The sequence below is a fragment of the Saccopteryx bilineata genome, chromosome 2 (genome assembly GCF_036850765.1).
Source record: "Saccopteryx bilineata isolate mSacBil1 chromosome 2, mSacBil1_pri_phased_curated, whole genome shotgun sequence".
Classification (NCBI taxonomy): domain Eukaryota; kingdom Metazoa; phylum Chordata; class Mammalia; order Chiroptera; family Emballonuridae; genus Saccopteryx; species Saccopteryx bilineata.
The window spans coordinates 5,692,135-5,713,474 of NC_089491.1; the positions used below are offsets into that span (position 1 = coordinate 5,692,135).

General features: G+C 50.7%; 1 protein-coding gene across 1 annotated transcript; it reads right to left on the reverse strand.

The window, feature by feature from the left end:
- Positions 1–5,907: 5,907 nt before the first annotated feature.
- Positions 5,908–19,592, reverse strand: EXOSC2 (exosome component 2). Its single transcript, XM_066255936.1, has 9 exons — positions 19,458–19,592; positions 17,464–17,565; positions 15,154–15,199; positions 14,845–14,934; positions 13,364–13,429; positions 12,846–12,914; positions 9,961–10,137; positions 9,476–9,604; positions 5,908–8,343 (listed from the first exon to the last, which is right to left on the reverse strand). Exons 1-9 carry the CDS (start codon positions 19,577–19,579, stop codon positions 8,263–8,265), a joined length of 882 nt encoding a protein of 293 aa, XP_066112033.1. The 5' UTR covers positions 19,580–19,592; the 3' UTR covers positions 5,908–8,262.
- Between the last annotated feature and the right edge of the window lie 1,748 nt (positions 19,593–21,340).

A 21,340-nucleotide genomic window follows, 5' to 3' on the forward strand; every position in this document is an offset into this window, starting at 1 on the left:
AAGTCAGGACATGAGTGGCTCCAGGGAGCAACCTGGGGGGAAGGGGAGGCCACCTGACAGCAGGGTGGGGGGGCTCCGAGACCAAACTCGGGGCGGCTCGGGGTGCGAGGGCGGCTGCCGGGGCGCGGCTTCCTCGGGGGCGATGCTCCTCTGCGCCTCAGGAAACCGCTGTCCCGAGTCTGGGGGAAAGAGACCACCCCCCAGGGTCCCAGAGCCGGGGCAGGGCTGCAAGGGACGAAGGACTCTTGGGGCTCCAACGGGAGAAGGTGGCGGAAGGGGGAGGAGGCCCGGCCGCCTCAGCTGCCCGGAGTCCGGGGGTCCCTGCCCTAGACACCCCCTCCCCCGGTTCCGAACGCTGCCGCTGCCGCCGCCGCCAGGCAGTCACATCCCCCGAGCTCCGCCGCGGGACCCAGCCTCCCCCCGCAGGTAAGGGCTGTGGACAACGAGGATGCTCCTCAGCTGTAGGACCGGGGAACCGGCTCCGGCTCCGGCGCTGCTCAGGGACGAACACCGACCCCCACGGCCGCCATGATGGACTAGGAGCCGCTCCACAACGAGGCCAGGCCCCGCCCCTGTCCCCGCCCCCAGCGGCGTCGGGAGCACGCTTCGCGACAACCGGGAACCCCTGGCCCCGTTTTCGGGGGTGCCGCCCCACCTTCCCGCTCTTGTCCTCCTGTCCGCCAGCACCCGGCCCCACCACGACCTTTTAAATGTGATTTTTCCGAGTGCAAAGTGAGTAGTAAGGAAGCATCCGCCTCCTCTGTGCCACCATTGGTCCCCGAAACTCCGGGTCAGGTCTCTCTCTTGCGTCCTATTGGCCGATGAAGGCAGTAGAGCTAGAGCACCTAGCCAACCGCTTTGGGCGCAACCCGCAGGGCATGCCGGGAGTTGTGGTCCCGTAGTGCCCGCCCCTGCCCGCGTGTACCCGGGACTTATTGCCCTCGGCTCCCGGTTCCTTCGCTTCGGTCCTAACCTCCTGAGAGCCGGTGGACTCTCGCCGGTCGTGCTTGGTGTGGGGAGGAGTTGGGGTCAATGTCTCCCCTGAGTGGGTCGTAAGACCCGCGAGGAGCCAAAACAAGGAGAAAACTACGGTTTGGATTTTCCCAGAACCGGAGTTGGATTTCTTCCTCTAGCCTCTTTAAGAAAGAAAATTTGGTTCGCTCCTGGAAACCAAGGTCCATGGTGCTCACTCCCCGACTCCAAATTTCCACCTTTTCCTAAAGAAGCATAAATATTAGAACTAGCAACAAATAAATGACTGGAAAACATCCGACATATTGCTAGAGAATCATTCTTTCTTTCTCAGAGGCTAAGCCAGATGCAAACAGAGATGTTTGAGCAGAACCTTTATGATTAAACGACCGCATTTTACAGGTGTACATGCATTGACATGAAAACATCCACTGTGTAAGCCGAGATGTGCAGAGTTTGCTATCACGCCTAGAGAGCTGACCAGTGACCCAGACAGAACCCCACCCCGTCTGAACCTATCTTCTGCAACTAAGAAGCACGCGAATCCTTGTTCTTTCCTCTCCATGTCTCCCCAGTGGTGCACCTACCTGACCAGGATATACCCATTTCTAAGAGGACCCACTCACCACACCGCCTATCTGCACCACGCACTGTTAGGCTTTTCATAAACCGTATTATCTCATTTAATCCTCACGAGGGGCCAATGAGGCATAGAATATTATTCTCCATTATACAGCTGGGAAAACAGATTTAGAAACGTGACTTACTTAAGGTCACTCACTTGCCTAATAGGTGACAAAGTCTCTATTTGAGTCGACTGATGTTGCTCCAAAGCGCATGGCGTTCCACTGTACCATTCACTATCAAATAACTGTTGGCCTGGTGGTGTTAGACAACTGATTTTTTTTAACTGATACTGATACTGGGGGGAAACCACAGCCACATTGTAGGTTTTATACATTGTTATTATCATGTATTTTGGAAGTATCTCTGCTGGATTGGGAAATGGCGATTTCACATAGGCTTCAAGAAATAGTCACCTGGGGGAAATTAATATGAAGCATATGAAAATCTGGGCAGATTCAAAACTGGAATTTATATTCAGATGTTAATTGGTTTCACTTTGCTCTCGCACAAAAAACTCTGGCTGACAAACTTAAATCACTCTCAAAACTTCAATACCCTTGTTCCTTTATTTACTCATTATCTTATCCTGAATTCCACATTGATATTTCTTTTTGGAGACATGCTGATCCCCCCTCCCCCACTCATGTTTTAATCATTTCCTGTTCATCCTCATCCTCCAGCTTAAAATTGGGCAATCAAACCAGAAACTCTTTTTAATACACCATTTCCTAACAATTCATTCAACAAGCATTTATGGAGCCCCTGTGTGTGAAGCACTGTTCTAGGTGCTGGGATACAATGTGGGAGAGGACAGGGTGGGCTGGGGGTGGAGAATGATGACTCATCCTTGTCCTTCCAGAGCACACATGAAAGGAGTGACAGGCAATAAGCAAACTAAGTATGTCTCAATCCTGGAATAAAATGTCTAGACCCATATCCCTTCACAATCTATCCAGCACATTCTCTGAAGGATTCCTGTCCTACCTCTCTAGAGCTTAAAACTAGTCCTTACTCACAGTTGCTAATGGGCTTAATCCAGTCATTTTAATTGTCTGAATCACTTCACTTACAAGTTGGGTCCTGTCTACCAACTTTACAAGGTTATCATGCGATCTTGTTTGGTTTTCCACAATTACGTTGAAATTATGCTTTATGAAAGTCACTATGGAGGCCAGCTGCATTTAATCTGAACGCTTACCCCAAATCTCCATATTCTCCTTTAATCATTTTCTAATTTTAGGTGAGCCCCAAGTCAGACTATGTTTCTAGAGATGCACTATACTGTACCTTTTTTTTTTTTTTTTTGTATTTTTCTGAATTTGGAAACGGGGAGGCAGTCAGGCTCCTGCATGCGCCCTACCAGGATCCACCCGACATGCCCACCGGGGGTGATGCTCTGCCCATCTGGGGCGTTGCTCTATTGCAACCAGGGCCATTCTAGCACCTGAGGCAGAGGCCATAGAGCCATCCTCAGCGCCCAGACCAACTTGCTTGAGCCAGTGACCTTGGGTCCAAGCTGGTGAGCTTTTTTTTTTTTTTTTTTGCTCAAGCTGGCGAGCTCGGGGCTCGAACCTGGGTCCTCCGCATCCCAGTCCGACGCTCTATCCACTGCGCCACCGCCTGGTCAGGCTATACTGTACTTTTTTACTGCCTGCATAACACTGTAGAATGGTGCTTTCGAGGACTTAAAAGTAGAATCCAGAGCTCAGCAAATGCTTGAGTCAGAAATAAATGTTGAATAAACTTTACATTCGTATTGTCTTTTCATTAAAAGTGAATCATTTCAATTTAATTTTGCCCTCTTTTTTTGTGACAGAGACAGAGAGAGTGACAGATAGGGACAGAGAGAGAGATGAAAAGCATCAGTTCTTCATTGAGGCACCTTAGTTGCTCATTGATTGCTTTCTCATATGTGCCTTGATGGGGGGGGGGGTTTACAGCAGAGCAGTGACTCCTTGCTCAAGCCAGTGACCTTTGGGCTCAAGCCAGTGACCATGGGGTCATGTCTATGATCCCACACTCAAGCCAGTAACCCTGCGCTCAAACTGGTGACCTTCAGGTTTTGAACCTGGGTTCTCTGCATCCCAGTCCGATGCTCTATCCACTATCCCACAACCTGGTCAGGCTGCCCTTACTTTTATAAAGCAAAGCAATCCACCAAGTTGCCAAAGGGATTCAGTACCTGTAATTAGGTTATCCCTATTCCATTCAGTTTATTCCATTTTTCCCACCTGCTGGAATACATTTAACAAGGGCGCCCTCTAGTGGGACACAAAGAAAGAATCACTAAAAGGTGCTTTCAGCCCTTTGTGTTATTTCCAACAAGGACCACCATTCAGCAGATAATGAATGAACAGCACAGGCTGGCAGCTTGGGAGAGTTCAGGTTAGAATTACTTTCAACAAGCTTTCATATGGGCTTGGAAAAACCAAATCAAACCAAAGCAAACCAGGGACTCTCACTCCCACCCTTTCCCATTCCCTTTTCTCAAGAGGTATGAACATGTACTCAATTACGTCAGGCGAGCAAATCTAAACACTGCAGCTCAACCCATAGAGTATTCAGTTGTCTGAAAACTCCTCAAAACAGCTGCTACATTTGGGACAAAAAAAAGAATGAGATAAGAAAAACTGTCGCCTGACCAGGCGGTGGTGCAGTGGATAGAGCGTCAGGCTGGGATCCAGAGGACCCAGGTTCGAGACCCCCAAGGTCGCCAGCTTGAGCACGGGCTCATCTGGTTTGAGCAAAAGCTCACCAGCTTGGACCCAAGGTCGCTGGCTCGAGCAAGGGGTTACTCAGTCTGCTGAAAGCCCGCGGTCAAGGCACATATGAGAAAGCAATTAATGAACTAAGATGTCGCAACAAAAAAACCTGATGATTGATGCTTCTCATTTCTCTCCGTTCCCGTCTTCTGTCCCCATCTGTCCCTCTTTCTGACTCTGTCTCTGCCACACACACAAAAAAAATTGTTTATTGCCCTGGCTGGGTAGCTCGGTTGGTTGGAGTGTTGTCCAAATATGTGGGGTTTGCGGATTTGATTCCAGGTCAGGGCACATACAGAAATCAACCAATGAATGCTAAATGGAACAGCAAATCGATGTTTCTCTCCCCTCCTCTCTCTATAATCAATCAATAAAAAATAAGACCTGCCCAGATAGCTCAGTTGGTTAGACCATCATCCTGAAGCCCAGAGGTTATGGTTTGATCCCTGGTCAGGGCACATACAGGAACAGATAGATCAGGGGTCCCCAAACTACAGCCCGCGGGCCGCATGCGGCCCCGAGGCCATTTTCCGGCCCCCACCACACTTCCAGAAGAGGCACCTCTTTCATTGGTGGTCAGTGAGAGGAGCATAGTTCCCATTGAAATACTGGTCAGTTTGTTTATTTAAATTTACTTGTTCTTTTTTTATTTTAAATATTGTATTTGTTCCCGTTTTGGTTTTTTACTTTAAAATAAGATATGTGCAGTGTGCATAGGGATTTGTTCATAGTTTTTTTTATAGTCCGGCCCTCTAACGGTCTGAGGAACAGTGAACTGGCCCCCTGTGTAAAAAGTTTGGGGACCCGAGATAGATGTTCCTCTCTCTCTCTCCCTAAAATCAATAAATAACTTTAAAGTATGTTCTTTAAAAAACTGTCTATTGAGTAATGTTATAAACAAGAATATGCCATTTTAAAAATAAGTTTATGGGCCTGACCTGTGGTGGCGCAGTTGGATAAAAAGCGTCGACCTGGAACACTGAGGTCGCCGGTTCGAAACCTTGGGCTTGCCTGGTCAAGGCACATATGGGAGTTGATGCTTCCTGCTCCTCCCCCTTCTCTCTCTCTCTGTCTCTCTCTCTCACTCCTCTCTCTCTAAAAAAAAAAAAAATCAATAAAAATAAGTTTATGGACTGACCTGAGGTGGCACAGTGGATAAAGCAACGACCTGGAATGCTGGAGTCGCAAGTTCGAAAATGTGGGCTTGCTTGGTTAAGGCTCTTATGGGAGTTGATACTTCCTGCCCCTCCCCCTTCTCTGTCTCTCTCTCCCCTCTCTAAAATGAATAAATAAAATCTTTTTTTTTTTTTGTATTTTTCTGAAGCTGGAAATGGGGAGGCAGTCAGACAGACTCCCGCATGCACCCGACTGGGATCCACCTGGCACGCCCACCAGGGGGCGATGCTCTGCCCCTCCGGAGCGTCGCTCTGTTGCAACCAGAGCCACTCTAGCGCCTGGGGCAGAGGCCAAGGAGCCATCCCCAGTGCCCGGGCCATCTTTGCTCCAATGGAGCCTCCCTGCGGGAGGGGAAGAGAGAGACAGAGAGGAAGGAGAGGGGGAGAGGTGGAGAAGCAGATGGGCGCTTCTCCTGTGTGCCCTGGCCAGGAATCGAACCAGGGACTTCTGCACGCCAGGCCGACACTCTACCACTGAGCCAACCGGCCAGGACCTAAATAAAATCTTTTAAAAAATAAAAGTAACTTTATGTTTTGATTGGTTTGAGAAAGGGCAAGACATGGATTTGTTGTTCCACTCGTTGACACACTCATTAGTCGAGTCCTGCCTGTGCCCTGACCAGGGACAGAACACACCCTGGCATATCAGGAAGATGCTCCAACAAACTTAGCTCCTCAGTCAGGGCAAGATATATACCATTTAGTGACAGGGCCGAGCTGTATTTCAAAATCGTCAAATGCAGTGTTCAATGTTACTATCACTGAAACCCCCCCTAGTTTTAAATTTTACTAGGTGAGCCATGTGGAGTAGTTAGGGCCTCTAGCAGAATTTATATCTGCTAAACATTCCTTCAACTGTACTCAGCTCCCAAGTCTCACAAGAAAAGAAACAGTGCCTCTGAAAGATGTTTCCCAAAACCTAAATCAGGGCACCATTGTTTAGCCATCAAACTAATGCACAGAAATTTTAGCATTCCTCAATAAGAATTTCAGCATTCTTGGTTTTATCTTTGAACTCCTATTATTAAGTTAATGCATTTACAAATATATGGTGACGAAAATGATTTGACTTTGGGTGATGGGTACACAACACAATCAACAGTTCAAGTGCACTTTTTTTGGTATTTTTCTTAAGTGAGAAGCAGGGACTGTAGGTGCCCGACTGGGATACACCCAGCATGCCCACCAGGGGGCGATGCTCTGCCCATCTGGGGCTGTTGCTCTGTTGCAACAGGAGCCATTCTAGTGCCTGAGGCAGAGGCCATGGAGCCATCTTCAGCACCAGGGCCAAGTTTGCTCCAGTGGAGCCTTGGCTGCAGGAGAGGAAGACAAAAACAGAGAGAAGGGAGAGGGGGAAGGGTGGAGAAGAAAATGGTCACTTCTCCTGTGTGCCATGACCAGGAATCGAACCAGAGACATTCATACGCTGGGACAATACTCTACCACTGAGCCAACTGGCCAGGGCCACACTTTTTTTTTTTTTTAGCAAGAGACTCTGAAAACTCCTCAAAACAGCTGCTACATTTGGGACGGAAAAAGAATGAGATAAGAAAAATTGTCGCCTGACCAGGCGGTGGCGCAGTGGATAGAGCGTCATACTAGGATCCGGAGGACCCAGGTTCAAGACCCTGAGGCTGCCAGCTTGAGCATGGGCAGACAGGAAGAGAGAGAGATGAGAAGCATCAACTCTTCATTGCGGCACTTTAATTGTTCATTGATTGCTTTCTCATCTGTGCTTTGACTGGAGGGCTCCAGCCAAGACAGTCCAACCAACCCCTTCCTCAAAACAGCAACCTTGGGCTTCAAACCAGCGACCTTTGGGCTCAAGCCAGCAACCCTGCACTCTAGCCAGATGAGCCCACACACAAGCCAGCAACCTTGGGGTTTTGAACCTGGGTCCTCAGAGTCCCAGGCTAATGATCTATCCACTGCACCACCACTTGGTCAGGAAAAATTTATATACACTTATTGACCGATGTTACCCCATTAAATTTAAGTTTCTAAATAAAATTATTTAAAAAGTCATTGTATCACTACTCCAATTATAGAAACCTCCCTTTTCCCTACTTTGATTTCATGCTTATCTGAGCATCCAAAACATTCTATTATCAATAATTCAACTGCTTACAAGTCACCCTCAAAGGCAAGACAGATTAAGGAAGCCTGGTGTGGATACACTTCCATCTACCAGGAGGAACATGCAATGGGAAATAAGATTCCAACCCAGCAAAAGACTGGTTAAATGTATTCTTCTGTTTGACTGCTGGGTTAACTTCACCAAGTATATTCAATGTCGTACTTGTGCTGCAGAGGTGGCGGGAATGGAGGCCAAGAGACAATTTGGGGGTCAAGGAGGCCATGTTTTTTATAGGGGCAATTTCATGGGGCATTGTGTCTTGTGAATTGATGGTCAGTAGAAGACAAAAGATTCTCTGTATCATTCCAGGATGGGAGTTCGGTTGGCTGGAACACTGTGTACTTTTAAAGACCCCAAACCACCCCACCAGTGTGGGGGTCTGCAGGCAGCCCACGGGGCCAGAGGCCCAGTTCAGCTCTCCTAGGCTTTGCCTTCCAACTGAAGCAAGCGGGCAGCCGGGGCGGTCCGTGAGGAGTCTCCCGCCCCAGGTCTTTGTTGAGCCACACCCTAGATCACAGAGCAGCCCCTCCCTTTCCAGAACAGCTCTGGCTCCGTCAGGCGCACAGCCCTGTCCCTCAGGCGCGTCTCCTCACCCCTCCTGTTCTAAGAGTCTCTGACGTGTTTCCATCACAATTTCCTCCATGATTTCTGGCTTTAAGATGTCTTTAATCTAAAAAAGAAATGAAAAGGTATTCATTTGTTCAGAAAAGAAACCAACCACAGGCAGACTACCCAGCCAAGCCAAATGCAGAAACTAAGGGTGGTTCATATAAACCTTCTTTGTTCCCTTCATTTATCAGACGCTAATTATGAAAAGATATGATCTGCTAGAACCAGCTTAATGAACCACCTAGATTATCCGACATACAGCTGACAACAAAGATATCATGGCACTCACTAAAACAGACAGCTGAGGCCCTGGCCGGGTAACTTGGTTGGTTGGAGAGCCATCCTGATATGTCAAGGTTGCGGGTAAGGTTCCCTGGTCAGGGCATGTACAAGAAGCAACCAATAAATGCACAACTAAGTAGAACAACAAATCGATGTTTATCTCGCTAAAATCAGTCTCTTTTTTAAAAAAAAGAGCGAGCTAAAATGGGAACAGGCAAGATGAAGTCCAGGGGGTTGCTGTCACCTACTAGATCCACCTGACCCCTTCATGCCCTCAAAGCCTCAGATTGACAGTCGACATTACAAGTATCTAAATATTACAAGTATCCTGAGGAAAGATATACAGACGCTCATTAAGGCTGGCCACACAGTCCTGGCTGGTTGGCTCAGTGGTAGGGCATCGGCCTAGCATGTGCAAGTCTTGGGTTCAATTCCCAGTCAGGGCACACAAGAGAAGCAACCATCTGCTTCTCTACCCTTCCCCCTTCCCTTTCCCTTTCTTCCTCTCTCTCTCTCTCTCTCTCTCTCTCTCTCTCTCTCTCTCTCCTCCTCTTCCTCCTCCTCCTCCTCCTCCCATAGGCATGGCTCAAATAAGCAACTTGGCCCCGGGCGCTGAGGATGGCTCCTTGGCTTCATCTCAGGTGCTAAAATAGCTTGGTTGCCGAGCAATGGAGCAGTGGTCCCTGATGGGCAGACCAGGTGGATCCCGGTCGGGGTATATGCAGGAGTATGTCTGTCTGCCTCCCTGCCTCTCACTTGATATAAATAAAAAAGGCTGGCCAGCCAATGGACATTGTAAAGGCATTTGAAAGATGTATTTGCCGTCACTGAGAAAACACTGAAGCAAATCGATAAATATGTAATACCTACTCACAGATCAATGAGGAAAAGGGAAGCCCAGGATGGAGTACCTGATGTGGAAGGGATGCCTCATAGCAGTACAGGATGCTGGTATCATACAGCATCATCCTCTGAGTTACCAGCGAGATGATACAGTTCCGAAGCCTGGAGATCACCTCTCGGTCAGCAAGGGAGACAGGCTGGGGGGGAGGTGAAAGGGAAAGAGGAGGGAAACAGAAAGCAGGACCCAAACAGGTGAACAGTCACAGCAAACCACAGAAATCTTAACTCAGCACCACTCTGGGACTCCAAACCAATCAAACAGCTAACTCCAAGGAGGATTAAAAGGATGGCTTCTTCAGTGGCTCTTCAGCTACTACCCTACACCTCTGCCATCAGTCACCGATTTCATCTCTTCAGAAAAAGAGGGCAATACAGTGTTCACGAAACACTTGAAGCTAAGACTACAGAGATACAGGGAGTTAAAGCCGGCACGCCTGTGCAGCAGAGTGGAGACTGCGGCCCGCTCTCTCCCGACAGCCACAGGGGTACGCACCTCCAGGTCGGCCACGAAGCCCCCCGCGTCCTCGTCCTTGTGCTCCGGGGTCGGGTAGACCCAGATGAAGCCGTTGCTCCCCAGAATCACCGAGGCACCGCAAGGCAGGTCATGGAAGTGGGTCTTCTGCCGTTTCACCAGCGAGGGGGACACCTGGACCAGAACCCCCTGCCCTAGCTAGAGAAATACAGCACAGATTAAGTCACTGAAGGGCCCTCAGGGAGGTGAGCGAAACGCAGATTACAGAATACACGTCCCAGTTATAGCGGAATCAGGGTCCTTCCTGTCAGGAACTGCTGGTCACCCATCTGCACATATACAGTCATTATTCACAGAGAACACTTCTGGGTGCACAAATTGTTGACGTGTCCGAACAGAAGGAGACTTTCAACATCCCTCTCTACCATTTTCCTCCACAATCATCATTACCACATTCTAATCCAGGGGTGGTTTGCTGGCTGTTAGAGCAGCTGGAGCCAGTGAGGACCTGGGCTCGAGCCTCCTGCAAGCCAAGAACCACTGTTCTGTTCCACCTTGGCCCCAACCACCTATCCTGCTCATGAGACGTGTAACACTGGCGAGGGGACTGAGGGGCAGATCCGTCCCTGGCCCCGGGAGGACAGCTCCAAGTCCACCCCAACCACCCATCCTGCTCATGAGACGTGAATCACTGGCGAGAGGACTGGCCGAGGGGCAGATCCGTCCCTGGCCCCGGGAGGACAGCTCCAAGTCCACCCCAACCACCCATCCTGCTCATGAGACGTGTAACACTGGCGAGAGGCCTGACTGAGGGGCAGATCCGTCCCTGGCCCCGGGAGGACAGCTCCAAGTCCATCCCAACCACCCATCCTGCTCATGAGACGTGTAACACTGGCGAGAGGCCTGACTGAGGGGCAGATCCGTCCCTGGCCCCGGGAGGACAGCTCCAAGTCCATCCCAACCACCCATCCTGCTCATGAGACGTGTAACACTGGCGAGGGGACTGGCCGAGGGGCAGATCCGTCCCTGGCCCCAGGAGGACAGCTCCAAGTCCACCCCAACCACCCATCCTGCTCATGAGACGTGTAACACTGGCGAGAGGCCTGACTGAGGGGCAGATCCGTCCCTGGCCCCAGGAGGACAGCTCCAAGTCCACCCCAACCACCCATCCTGCTCATGAGACGTGAATCACTGGCGAGGGGCCTGACTGAGGGGCAGATCCGTCCCTGGCCCCAGGAGGACAGCTCCAAGTCCACCCCAACCACCCATCCTGCTCATGAGACGTGTCACACTGGCGAGGGGCCTGACCGAGGGGCAGATCCGTCCCTGGCCCCAGGAGGACAGCTCCAAGTCCACCCCAACCACCCATCCTGCTCATGAGACGTGAATCACTGGCGAGGGGCCTGACTGAGGGGCAGATCCGTCCCTGGCCCCAGGAGGACAGCTCCAAGTCCACCCCAACCACCCATCCTGCTCATGAGACGTGTCACACTGGCGAGGGGCCTGACCGAGGGGCAGATCCGTCCCTGGCCCCAGGAGGACAGCTCCAAGTCCACCCCAACCACCCATCCTGCTCATGAGACGTGTCACACTGGCGAGGGGCCTGACCGAGGGGCAGATCCGTCCCTGGCCCCAGGAGGACAGCTCCAAGTCCACCCCAACCACCCATCCTGCTCATGAGACGTGAATCACTGGCGAGGGGCCTGACTGAGGGGCAGATCCGTCCCTGGCCCCGGGAGGACAGCTCCAAGTCCATCCCAACCACCCATCCTGCTCATGAGACGTGTAACACTGGCGAGGGGACTGACCGAGGGGCAGATCAGTCCCTGGCCCCGGGAGGACAGCTCCAAGTCCATCCCAACCACCCATCCTGCTCATGAGACGTGTAACACTGGCGAGGGGAGTGGCCGAGGGGCAGATCCGTCCCTGGCCCCGGGAGGACAGCTCCAAGTCCATCCCAACCACCCATCCTGCTCATGAGACGTGTAACACTGGCGAGGGGACTGGCCGCGGGGCAGATCCGTCCCTGGCCCCGGGAGGACAGCTCCAAGTCCACCCCAACCACCCATCCTGCTCATGAGACGTGTCACACTGGCGAGGGGCCTGACCGAGGGGCAGATCCGTCCCTGGCCCCGGGAGGACAGCTCCAAGTCCACCCCAACCACCCATCCTGCTCATGAGACGTGTCACACTGGCGAGGGGCCTGACCGAGGGGCAGATCCGTCCCTGGCCCCGGCAGGACAGCTCCAAGTCCACCCCAACCACCCATCCTGCTCATGAGACGTGTAACACTGGCGAGAGGACTGGCCGAGGGGCAGATCCGTCCCTGGCCCCGGCAGGACAGCTCCAAGTCCACATCCCGCTGGAGGGGGTCTGCAGTACCCACATGCATTACAACCGTTTCCCTCCTCCTTCAAGGACATGAATGTGGTTGGCTACAGCTACTCCACTAAGGAAATAAAAAGGTTAAAGAACAGCCTCAATGCTGTAACTTCATAGAAGAAAAGCAGTGAAATTTCATTTAGAGGCTCAAGTGAAAACCAATCTTTCCTGGCAATAATATCCATTTTATTGATTGGACATTTGTCTAAGGGTGAGCGACTTCCCTTTGCTCCAAGGGCTGCCTTAGGCCTGACCTCAGCATAGTGCCCACTGGGAGAGGGCGGGCAGCCGGGTCTCAGAGTCCACGGTCAGGGCTCCTGCCAGAACAACTCCTCGGTAGAAAAAGGATAAAGTTTTCCTCCATGGCGATGCTACTGGCCCGTGACCATGTGAATCAGTGAGTGGAAGCCGGTCTGTAAGCCGGCTTCTGGGATGCGTTAGGTAAGGATGCCGGACACTTCTGGGGATTCAGAAATGGATCTGAAGCCTTGGTCAGCGAACAGGACCATCAGAGCCCAACTTACTTTTCCGTATTTTAGACTCCTCGTGTGCAGAGAGACAGCTCCATCAGAGAACACAGCCTGGACCTCAGCCTGGCCAGGGCAATGAAGGAACAAAGATTTCCATGTCATCTGCCTCCCGTGTCCCCGGCCCCCTCTCTCCACCCTTTCCTCCCACCCCCAATAGTCCCACGTGACAGTCCTAGACCCAAAGGACATCACTGTGACCTAACCTGTCTCCCTTCAATGTCATTAATAGCTTGATCTGTACACTTTCTCTAATCCCTGGGATAAAAGTTAATGTCATTAAGAAAACTGAGTCTAGCTTAAAGCCAGGGTCACCCTAAGTTTCAAGACCCGAAGAAATGACTCAACAGCCACATCTGTGAGCAGGAGCTGGAAAGGCTGCAGCAGAGCCCTTGGCACTCGACCCAGGACTCACATCCCGGCGAGGAGTACGTGTGTCCTGTGACAGGCGGACAGCGGAGCCCCCTTCCCAGCCACATAAAGCAGAAGGATGCCGGGTGCAAGGTGCAGGATACACTGATGAGGTCCCCTTCCTGCAGGAACCCTCTCATCGCCAGCTCATCTTCCGCAGACCTTCTCCTCTGAAACACACAGACAGACGTCACCTCAGTCAGCTCTACAGAAAGATCTCACTACTTCTTCTTGCTCATTCGCTTCGAGATCTCTGAAGGCAGCCACAAGAGCGAAACACCCGTGCAGGTAGCCTGTGCCACTCAAGGGAACGACAGTAACAACCACTATGACCTTCCCACAGCTCTCCTCCTCCTCCTCCTCCTCTGACTACTCAGCTCCACACACGATATTCCAAACGCCCCGCCTAGCGCAGCCTTCTTTCCCGGCCTTCCTGGCAGGCCTCCCGCTCCAGCAGCACAGACCACCTCCAGCTTGACGGTGTCTTTGCTCACACACTCCTCTTTCTCTCAGATGTCCTGAGTTCATCACTGAAATTCCATCCATCCTTCAAGGATGAACTCTGGCCCTGGCGGGCTGGCTCAGTAGTAGAGCGTCGGCCCAGTGTGTGGAAGTCCTGGGTTCGATTTCTGGTCAGGGCACACAGGAGAAGCGCCACCTGCTTCTCCACCCCTCCCCCTCTCACTTCTCTCTCTCTCTCCTTCCTTCTCTTTTTCTCTCTCCCCGCCCTGCAGCCGTGGCCCGATTGGAGCAAGTTGGCCCTGGGCGGGCGCTGAGGATTGTTACATGGCCTCTGCCTCAGGCACTAAGAAGAGTTCGTGCTGAGCAACAGAGCAATGCCCTAGATGGGCAGAGCAACGCCCCCTAGTGGGCTTGCCAGGTGGATCCTCGTTGGGGCACATGCAGGAGAGGGTCTCTCTGCTTCCCCTCCTCTGAATTAAAAGAAAAAAAAAAGATAAAAGGGATGAACTCTAATGCTCATCTTTCCTATGAGCGTCTCTCGCTGAAATTAATCACTTACAATCCCACACCTGTTTGTTTAGCGCCAGGCATCTGGAGGTTATCTCATATCCCCTGGTAGCCTGTACGCTCTTAGGAGCCTAATCATGCCTTCATCTGGCCTCCTCCACAGAACCGAGCATAGGGAGCCTCTCGGAACAAGCGGCACCGAAGGGGAAGGGAAACCAGGACACTTTACAAAAGGCTGCGGCTTAAGGGCTGCAGGCGCCTGGGATAACCAAATGCCACTCAGCACACAGAAAGCAAACAAAACCAGAACTTTTCAGGGAGCATTTCCACTGTGCAAAGCTGATGTGCACAGAGAAGGAACATTATTTGCACCATACACCTGACAGCTTCTCTCCCTAGCTCCTTTTTGGGATTCCTGCCCATGGACATTCCAGACCTTACCACACTACAACTGCTGCCTTGGCTGGGAGGCCTGGCCACGTGAAAAGCCTGTGTACATCGGGCAGCAACCGTCATAGGAGACGGACAGGAATAAGTGGGCAGACTTGGTGGAAAGCAGAGTAAAAGACCCCGAGCTCTCGGGAGCAAACTCCACGGTCCCGGCGGGAGCCCTTACCAGCTCTCCTCCAGGAAGGTTCATGGATGACAAAAGCAAGACCGAATCCAGCCTGGAGTTAGTCTCCACCTTCCACCTCTTCTGTTGAACCTAGAAACAGAAATTCCACGCCTGGTCACAAACTCCACGGCAAGACCTCACATCCTAAGTGACCAGTAATCCCCGGTGTAACCAGCCAACTGTTTACATCGAAGGTCACAAGCGCATCGAATGCAGGTGCACGTAACTACATGCAGAATGACTGTCCCATTCACTAAATTACCAGCTTGCTTTTACTGTGCAAAAAGCAACTGACATCAATTTCTTTACCTCTGTGATTCTCCCCACTACGATGTCGCCCACCTCACCATTATATCTGAAAGATAAAACAAGGGGTGATCGATCAGTAAAAAGACTTATTACAAAACCAGGCACCATTTGAGATTTCGGTTAACAGGATGAGGGTCTCGATTAGGTACATTTAGTGAATTCACATAACTATGCTGTTCCGACTTACTCTCAGGAACTGATCGCTTCAAACATTCCTACACGTATAAATTGTTAATTATTCTTAAACCATTTAAAAAAATTTCTCTCGTGAGAGAGGTAAGAAGCATCAACTCTTAGGTGGGGCATTTAGTCGCTCACTGATTGCTTCTCATATGTGCCTTGAGAGGAGAGGGGCTCCAGCCCAGCCAGTGACCCCTTACTCAAGCCAGGGGACGTTGGGATGATGTCAATCAAGCAGCGACCCCATGCTCAAGTCGGCACATGGGACGTCAGTGTCCCAGGCTGACGCTCTACCCACTGCGCCACCACTAGTTAGGCTTAAACAAACTATTTTCCACAAGGAGTTCTTTAGCCTGAATCTCTGTTTTGTTAGTTACATGACAAAGATAAGCATGGAATATTGTCTGGTGGGCCCTGGAACACAGACAGGCTCTGTATCAGCCACGGGAAGAGAAGGGAGACCGAGACAGGACTCCACCCAAACCAGCCTGTCCCACTGGCTGCCGACTCCGGCACCCTGCTAGCTCCGCATCCCCGTGCTAAGGACCAGTGTTCCTTGCCGAAGGTCCAGTACTTGCGCCTCTTCTCTCTTCGGCCCACACTCACCTCTTTGTGAGCTCATCCAACCTAAAGGGTTTAAATGCCCCCTTGACTTATATTCCCCTGAAATCCAAACTCCAGTCCACTCCTGGCCACTCAGCATCTCCATGTAGGTGACTGTAGGCATTTTCAAAGGTAATACACCTAAAACAAAGCTTTCTAGCAGACCACTCCTCCAGCACAGACAGATCCTCTCCCAGCCATCTCCAGCTCAGTCAACGACCCCATCCCTCCAGCACAGACCAACCCTCTCCCAGTCATCACCAGCTCAGTCAACGACCCCATCCCTCCAGCACAGACCAACCCTCTCCCAGTCATCACCAGCTCAGTCAACGACCCCATCCCTCCAGCACAAACCAACCCTCTCCCAGTCATCACCAGCTCAGTCAACAACCCCATCCCTCCAGCACAGACCAACCCTCTCCCAGTCATCACCAGCTCAGTCAACGACCCCATCCCTCCAGCACAGACCAACCCTCTCCCAGTCATCACCAGCTCAGTCAACGACCCCATCCCTCCAGCACAGACCAACCCTCTCCCAGTCATCACCAGCTCAGTCAACGACCCCATCCCTCCAGCACAGACCAACCCTCTCCCAGTCATCACCAGCTCAGTCAACGACCCCATCCCTCCAGCTGATCAAGCCAAAAACCTTGGAGTCTTGGAGGAGCCCTTGAGAGATCTTTCTCTCTTTCTCTCTCTCTTCCTCTCTCTCTCTCTCACGCTCTAGGCTAGCAGCAGACCCTGGCTCTATTTTCAAAATATACACAGAAAATAAAATGTACCTTCATCGGAAAGAAGTTAAAACTATCTCTTACTCACAGGCAGGGTCCTATACAGAGAAAATACAAAATCCAACACCCTTTTGTAATAAAAAAAACACAAACCCACTCAGAACACAAAATATATGCAGCAGTAATAACTCTCCACTTCTGCTGCTACCACCTTAGTCCAAACCACCATCACTTGTGTCTCTGTGAGCCCGCTTCTGTTCCCCTTTAATCTCCCCACAGCAGCCAGAGCGATTTTATTAAAACAGAAGTCAGATCAAGTCCTTCTGCTCCACCCCCTCCAGCGGTTTCCCAGACTACACAGTGGAAGGAAATGCTTGCACAGCTCCGAGGCAGGCCAACCAGCACATCAGCTCTCTGCCAGTACCTGTTCCTACTCTTTCCCTCGCTCACTGTCCCGACCACACTCGGGTCCTTTCTGGGGCTAATCTTTACTGAGTCCTCTGCTAAGTACTTTACATACACCTTTCCCATGAATTCTAATAAAAACCACATGAGGTGGGTTGTGATTATTACCCAGATTTCACAGAGGAGGTAACAAAGGTTTGAAAGGGTCAGATCACGTGGCAGGGAGACCTCTGAAGCCCACACTTACCTATAGTCATCTATACATGCTCGGCTCACAACCTACAGAATGGCAGGGCAGACGGGCGACGGCGGAAGGTACGGCATGGCAGGAAAGACCAGGCTGTGCAACACAGATGCCAGAAGAAAGAGAATACACACCTTTTGTTCTCACCTGGTTTTCAAAGCTTTCACACAGATCAACTTGTTTACTCTCTCCACAGAACCAGCCACAGATGCAATGAGTTTCTCTTCCCCCATATAGGTTCCATGGCCGCTGTGGCAAGAGGAAGACACACAGGATACCAGGTAACACTTGAGATCACCGCTCCCATCAAGAACACTGTATTCCTCAGGGGCTCCTGGGCCCCCGAGCCTGGCTTTGTGCCAGTTGCTCTCTCTGCCTAGAACACTCCTACTCTAGAGCTACACGGACATCTCCCTCGTCTTCCTCAGGTCTACACGAATGTCACTTTCTCCATCAGGCCTACCTCGACTATCCCATTTAAAACAGTAACCCTCACCCTGGCCAGTTGGCTCAGTGGTAGACCGTTGGCCCAATGTATGGATGTTCCAGGTTCTATTCCCTGTCAGGGCACACGGACAAGTGCCTATCTGCTTCTCCATCCGTCCCCCTCACTTCTCTCTCTCTCTCTCTTCCCCTTCTGCAGCCATGGCTCAACTGGAGGAGTTGGCCCCAGGCACTGAAGATGGTTCCCCGGCCTCTGCCCCAGTCACTGAGGGTGGCTCCATGGCCTCCACCTCAGGCAATAAGAGCTCTCGGGCTGAGCAAAGGAGCAACGCCCCAGATGGGCAAAGCATTGCCCCCTAGTGGGCCTGCCTGGTGGATCCTGGTCAGGGCACATGCAAGAGTCTCTGCTTCCTCTCCTCTCACTGAATAATAAAAATAATAAAATAAAAGTCACCCTCTCCACTGCCACACTCCACTTACCCTGCTGAACTTTTAATTTTTTCCACTGCATTTATCCCCAAACATCCTGAATAACTTATTTGTTGTGCTTATTGTTATTATCTGTCTCTCCTTGTTAGAATATAAACTCCACCAGGGCAGAGAGTTCCACTTTGTTTACTGTTGTATCCCAACCACGCATAATATAGAAATATGTGAAGGGTGAATGAAGAACTGAATCTTAAGATTTGCTAGGATTCAGTAATTTCACACTACAAGGTTAAAGGGCAATTCTGTAAATGCTATACCCCTTATACGTACATATGTACTTCCCCTCTGCAATTCACTGGTATTTCTATGATGGTGATATAATGGTGGGTTTTGCTTCTTTTCCTATTTATCTCATTTAATCCTCATTAACCTGTCAAATAGTTACTGTTGTTTCAACTATTTTCCAGATGAGGAAACTGACCTTGGAGAGGTGGTACCATTCATAGGTGATGCAGAGGAACTGGAACCCAAATTGTATGACTCAGGGGCCTGCCCTTTTTTCTATTAAAATTGTTTTCCACTGATTTGAGAGAGAGACAGGGAGGGAGCGAAGGGAAAGAGAGGAGAGTGGAGAGGAGAGGAGGAGGGAGAAAGAGAAGCATCAACTCATTCCACTTTGTTCCATTTAACTGTGCATTCATTGGCTGTTTCTCGTAAGTACACAGGATGGAACTAGCAACCTGGGCCCGGAAAGGGGAGTACACTTTATCCACTGAATCACCTGGCCAGGCAAGGGCTTGGCCTCTTAACGACAACATGCACTGCACTCAGATTCGAAGGTGTATATTGGGATGCATGTTGCACATATTTTTGCCCTAAACCCAAATAATTACTGATTCCAAAATCCTGCACCCAGGTAGGAGGTGACGCTGAGGGAGGAGGAGGCCAAGTCAGTAACGCCCACCATTCCCACCAAGAGGCCCCTGTTCCTACCCCTGCCCCGTTTTCCAGGTCTCCAACGAGGAGGACTCAAGAGAATTGGGCCTCAGGCAGAGGAACCAAGAATCACGGTCACCAGAGGGCGGGACAGGAGGGTTTCAATGGGATGAGACAAACGCACAAGGGGACACAAAGATGCAGGGAGTAGAAGCCCTGGCTCCTGCGGGGCTTTAACACATGGGGATAGAGGCCCAGGCTTCGGACAGCAGTCCACGTGCTGAGCCCAGCAACTGCCCCTTGTGATACCGAGTCCCCAGGTCCCCACGCACCGCATGAAGCCCGTGTCCGTGGTAATTGTGTCGCCTGGCACCACCAGGTGTTTCTTAGTCTCGCGGTCCAGGCTCTCGCTAAGAGGTTTACGAGGAACAGGAAGCCTCATCTCCATCGCCATCTTGGCGCCAATGACTTGCGCAGGCGCAGCCCGGCCGCGAGGCGCGAGATCCCGCTCCACAATTCCCCGCCCGCTCCCTGAGGGCGGGGCGGGGGCGGGATGCCTCAGAGAGGCAGCCAATGGGAACTCACAGTCTGGCGGCCATGCTCACTATTGGCACCATTAGGTTGACATCAAGGGAAGGAGAGAGGGTGCCATTTTTACTACGGGAATGTCGGCCACTGTAGAATAAAATCCCATGCTGTATGGTGTTAGACTTTTTACCAAAACTGCCTTGTATACATCATCCTAGTTATTGTTAGAGATCATTGAGAAATGGACGTCTGAGTATCCTTCCAGCTCTACGCTGCTAGAGTCTGTTTTTGAATGGGTGAGTTCAGAAGGATCCGGAAGTGCGAACCACAGAAAGCACTATTTGGACAGAAAGAAGAGTTCCCCTTTCTTGCTGTTCCTAGTACCGCAAGTATTCTGTATTACAGCCGCCCTGTGGGTACTGGTTCAGCACCGACCATCATCTGTATACCCCTCAAACGATGCTTCCGTTCCTTCATAACTTTTGAGTGAGCTGATTTACTTTAACATTTCTTTTGTAAAAAAACAAGAAACTGTCTAAGAAGACATTCAAAACTTGCAAGGCAGGTCTATTTGGTAGGGAAGGCAAGTGTACACATAATACGAAGATCTTTGCCTGTATTTTTTTTTTAAAGATTCTTTTTTTTTTTAATTTTTAATTTATTCATTTTAGAGAGGAGAGGGAGAGACAGAGAGAGAGAAGGGGGCAGGAGCTGGAAGCACCAACTCCCATATGTGCCTTGACCAGGCAAGCCCAGGGTTTCAAACCGGCGACCTCAGCATTTCCAGGTCGACGCTTTATCCACTGCGCCACTACAGGTCAGGCCGATCTTTGCCTATATTTATTTATACGTGAATTGAGCGCGCTCTGTGTGCCAGAAGCTGTTCTAAGGGTTCAGTGGTGGACAGATAGATGTACGTGTAGCTATATCTTCATGTCCTGTTTAACCGGAGCGTTCCCTTGGTCCCTTCTCCCACCCACAAGATCCTTTCCCTCATCCTTGCCCTGCGTGGTTTATAGCATTCACAACAAACCTCATGAAATTGGAGATGATAATTCTTCATGCACATGGTCCCTAAAGAGGATTAAATGAAATAAGTTTGCATCAGCCCCACACACTGGGTTTACAAAATCAGGCCTGCTGCCTCCTGAAAACCCATCAGACCAACTGTTTGATAAATCTCCAAAAAGAGCATTTTTTTTTTTCACCTAAGCAACAAGAAAGTGCTAGAAAGGTCCATCTGTTGAGTCGGCCTCGGCCATAAGAGGGCGGTAGTGTCCTTTGAGCCAGCTAGGACACTAGGCCTTGGTCAACCCTTCCCGTTGACCAAGGGTGGGGTATATAGTCTTCACCTTATCCATTTTCATCCCAGAAGGGATGGACATAACCCTAACCCCTCCTGTTCTCACAGCACTCACACGTACAGGGCCCGTTACAACGGGATTCTGAATACTGTTTAGTCTGTTTGAGCTGCTATAACAAAATACCATAGCATGAGTGGCTTATAAACAACAGAAATTTATTTCTCACAGTTTTGGAAGCTGGGAAATCCAAATTCAAGGCACTGGCAGATTTGGTATCTGGTGAGGGTTCACTTCCTGGGTCATAGACAGCCGTCTTTTCCCTGTGTCTGCACATGACTTAAGGGGTGAAGGACCACTCTGGGGTCTTTTTTATAAAGGCACTA

Excerpts from the sequence above, each read along its gene's own strand:
- EXOSC2 (XM_066255936.1), bottom strand. The coding sequence starts at position 19,579 with ATGGCGATGGAGATGAGGCTTCCTGTTCCTCGTAAACCTCTTAGCGAG. Across the intron at positions 17,566-19,457 it reads ACGGACACGGGCTTCATGCG|CGGCCATGGAACCTATATGG; the intron begins GTGCGTGGGGAC and ends CTCTTGCCACAG. Across the intron at positions 8,344-9,475 it reads AGGCATCCCTTCCACATCAG|ATTAAAGACATCTTAAAGCC; the intron begins GTACTCCATCCT and ends TTTCTTTTTTAG.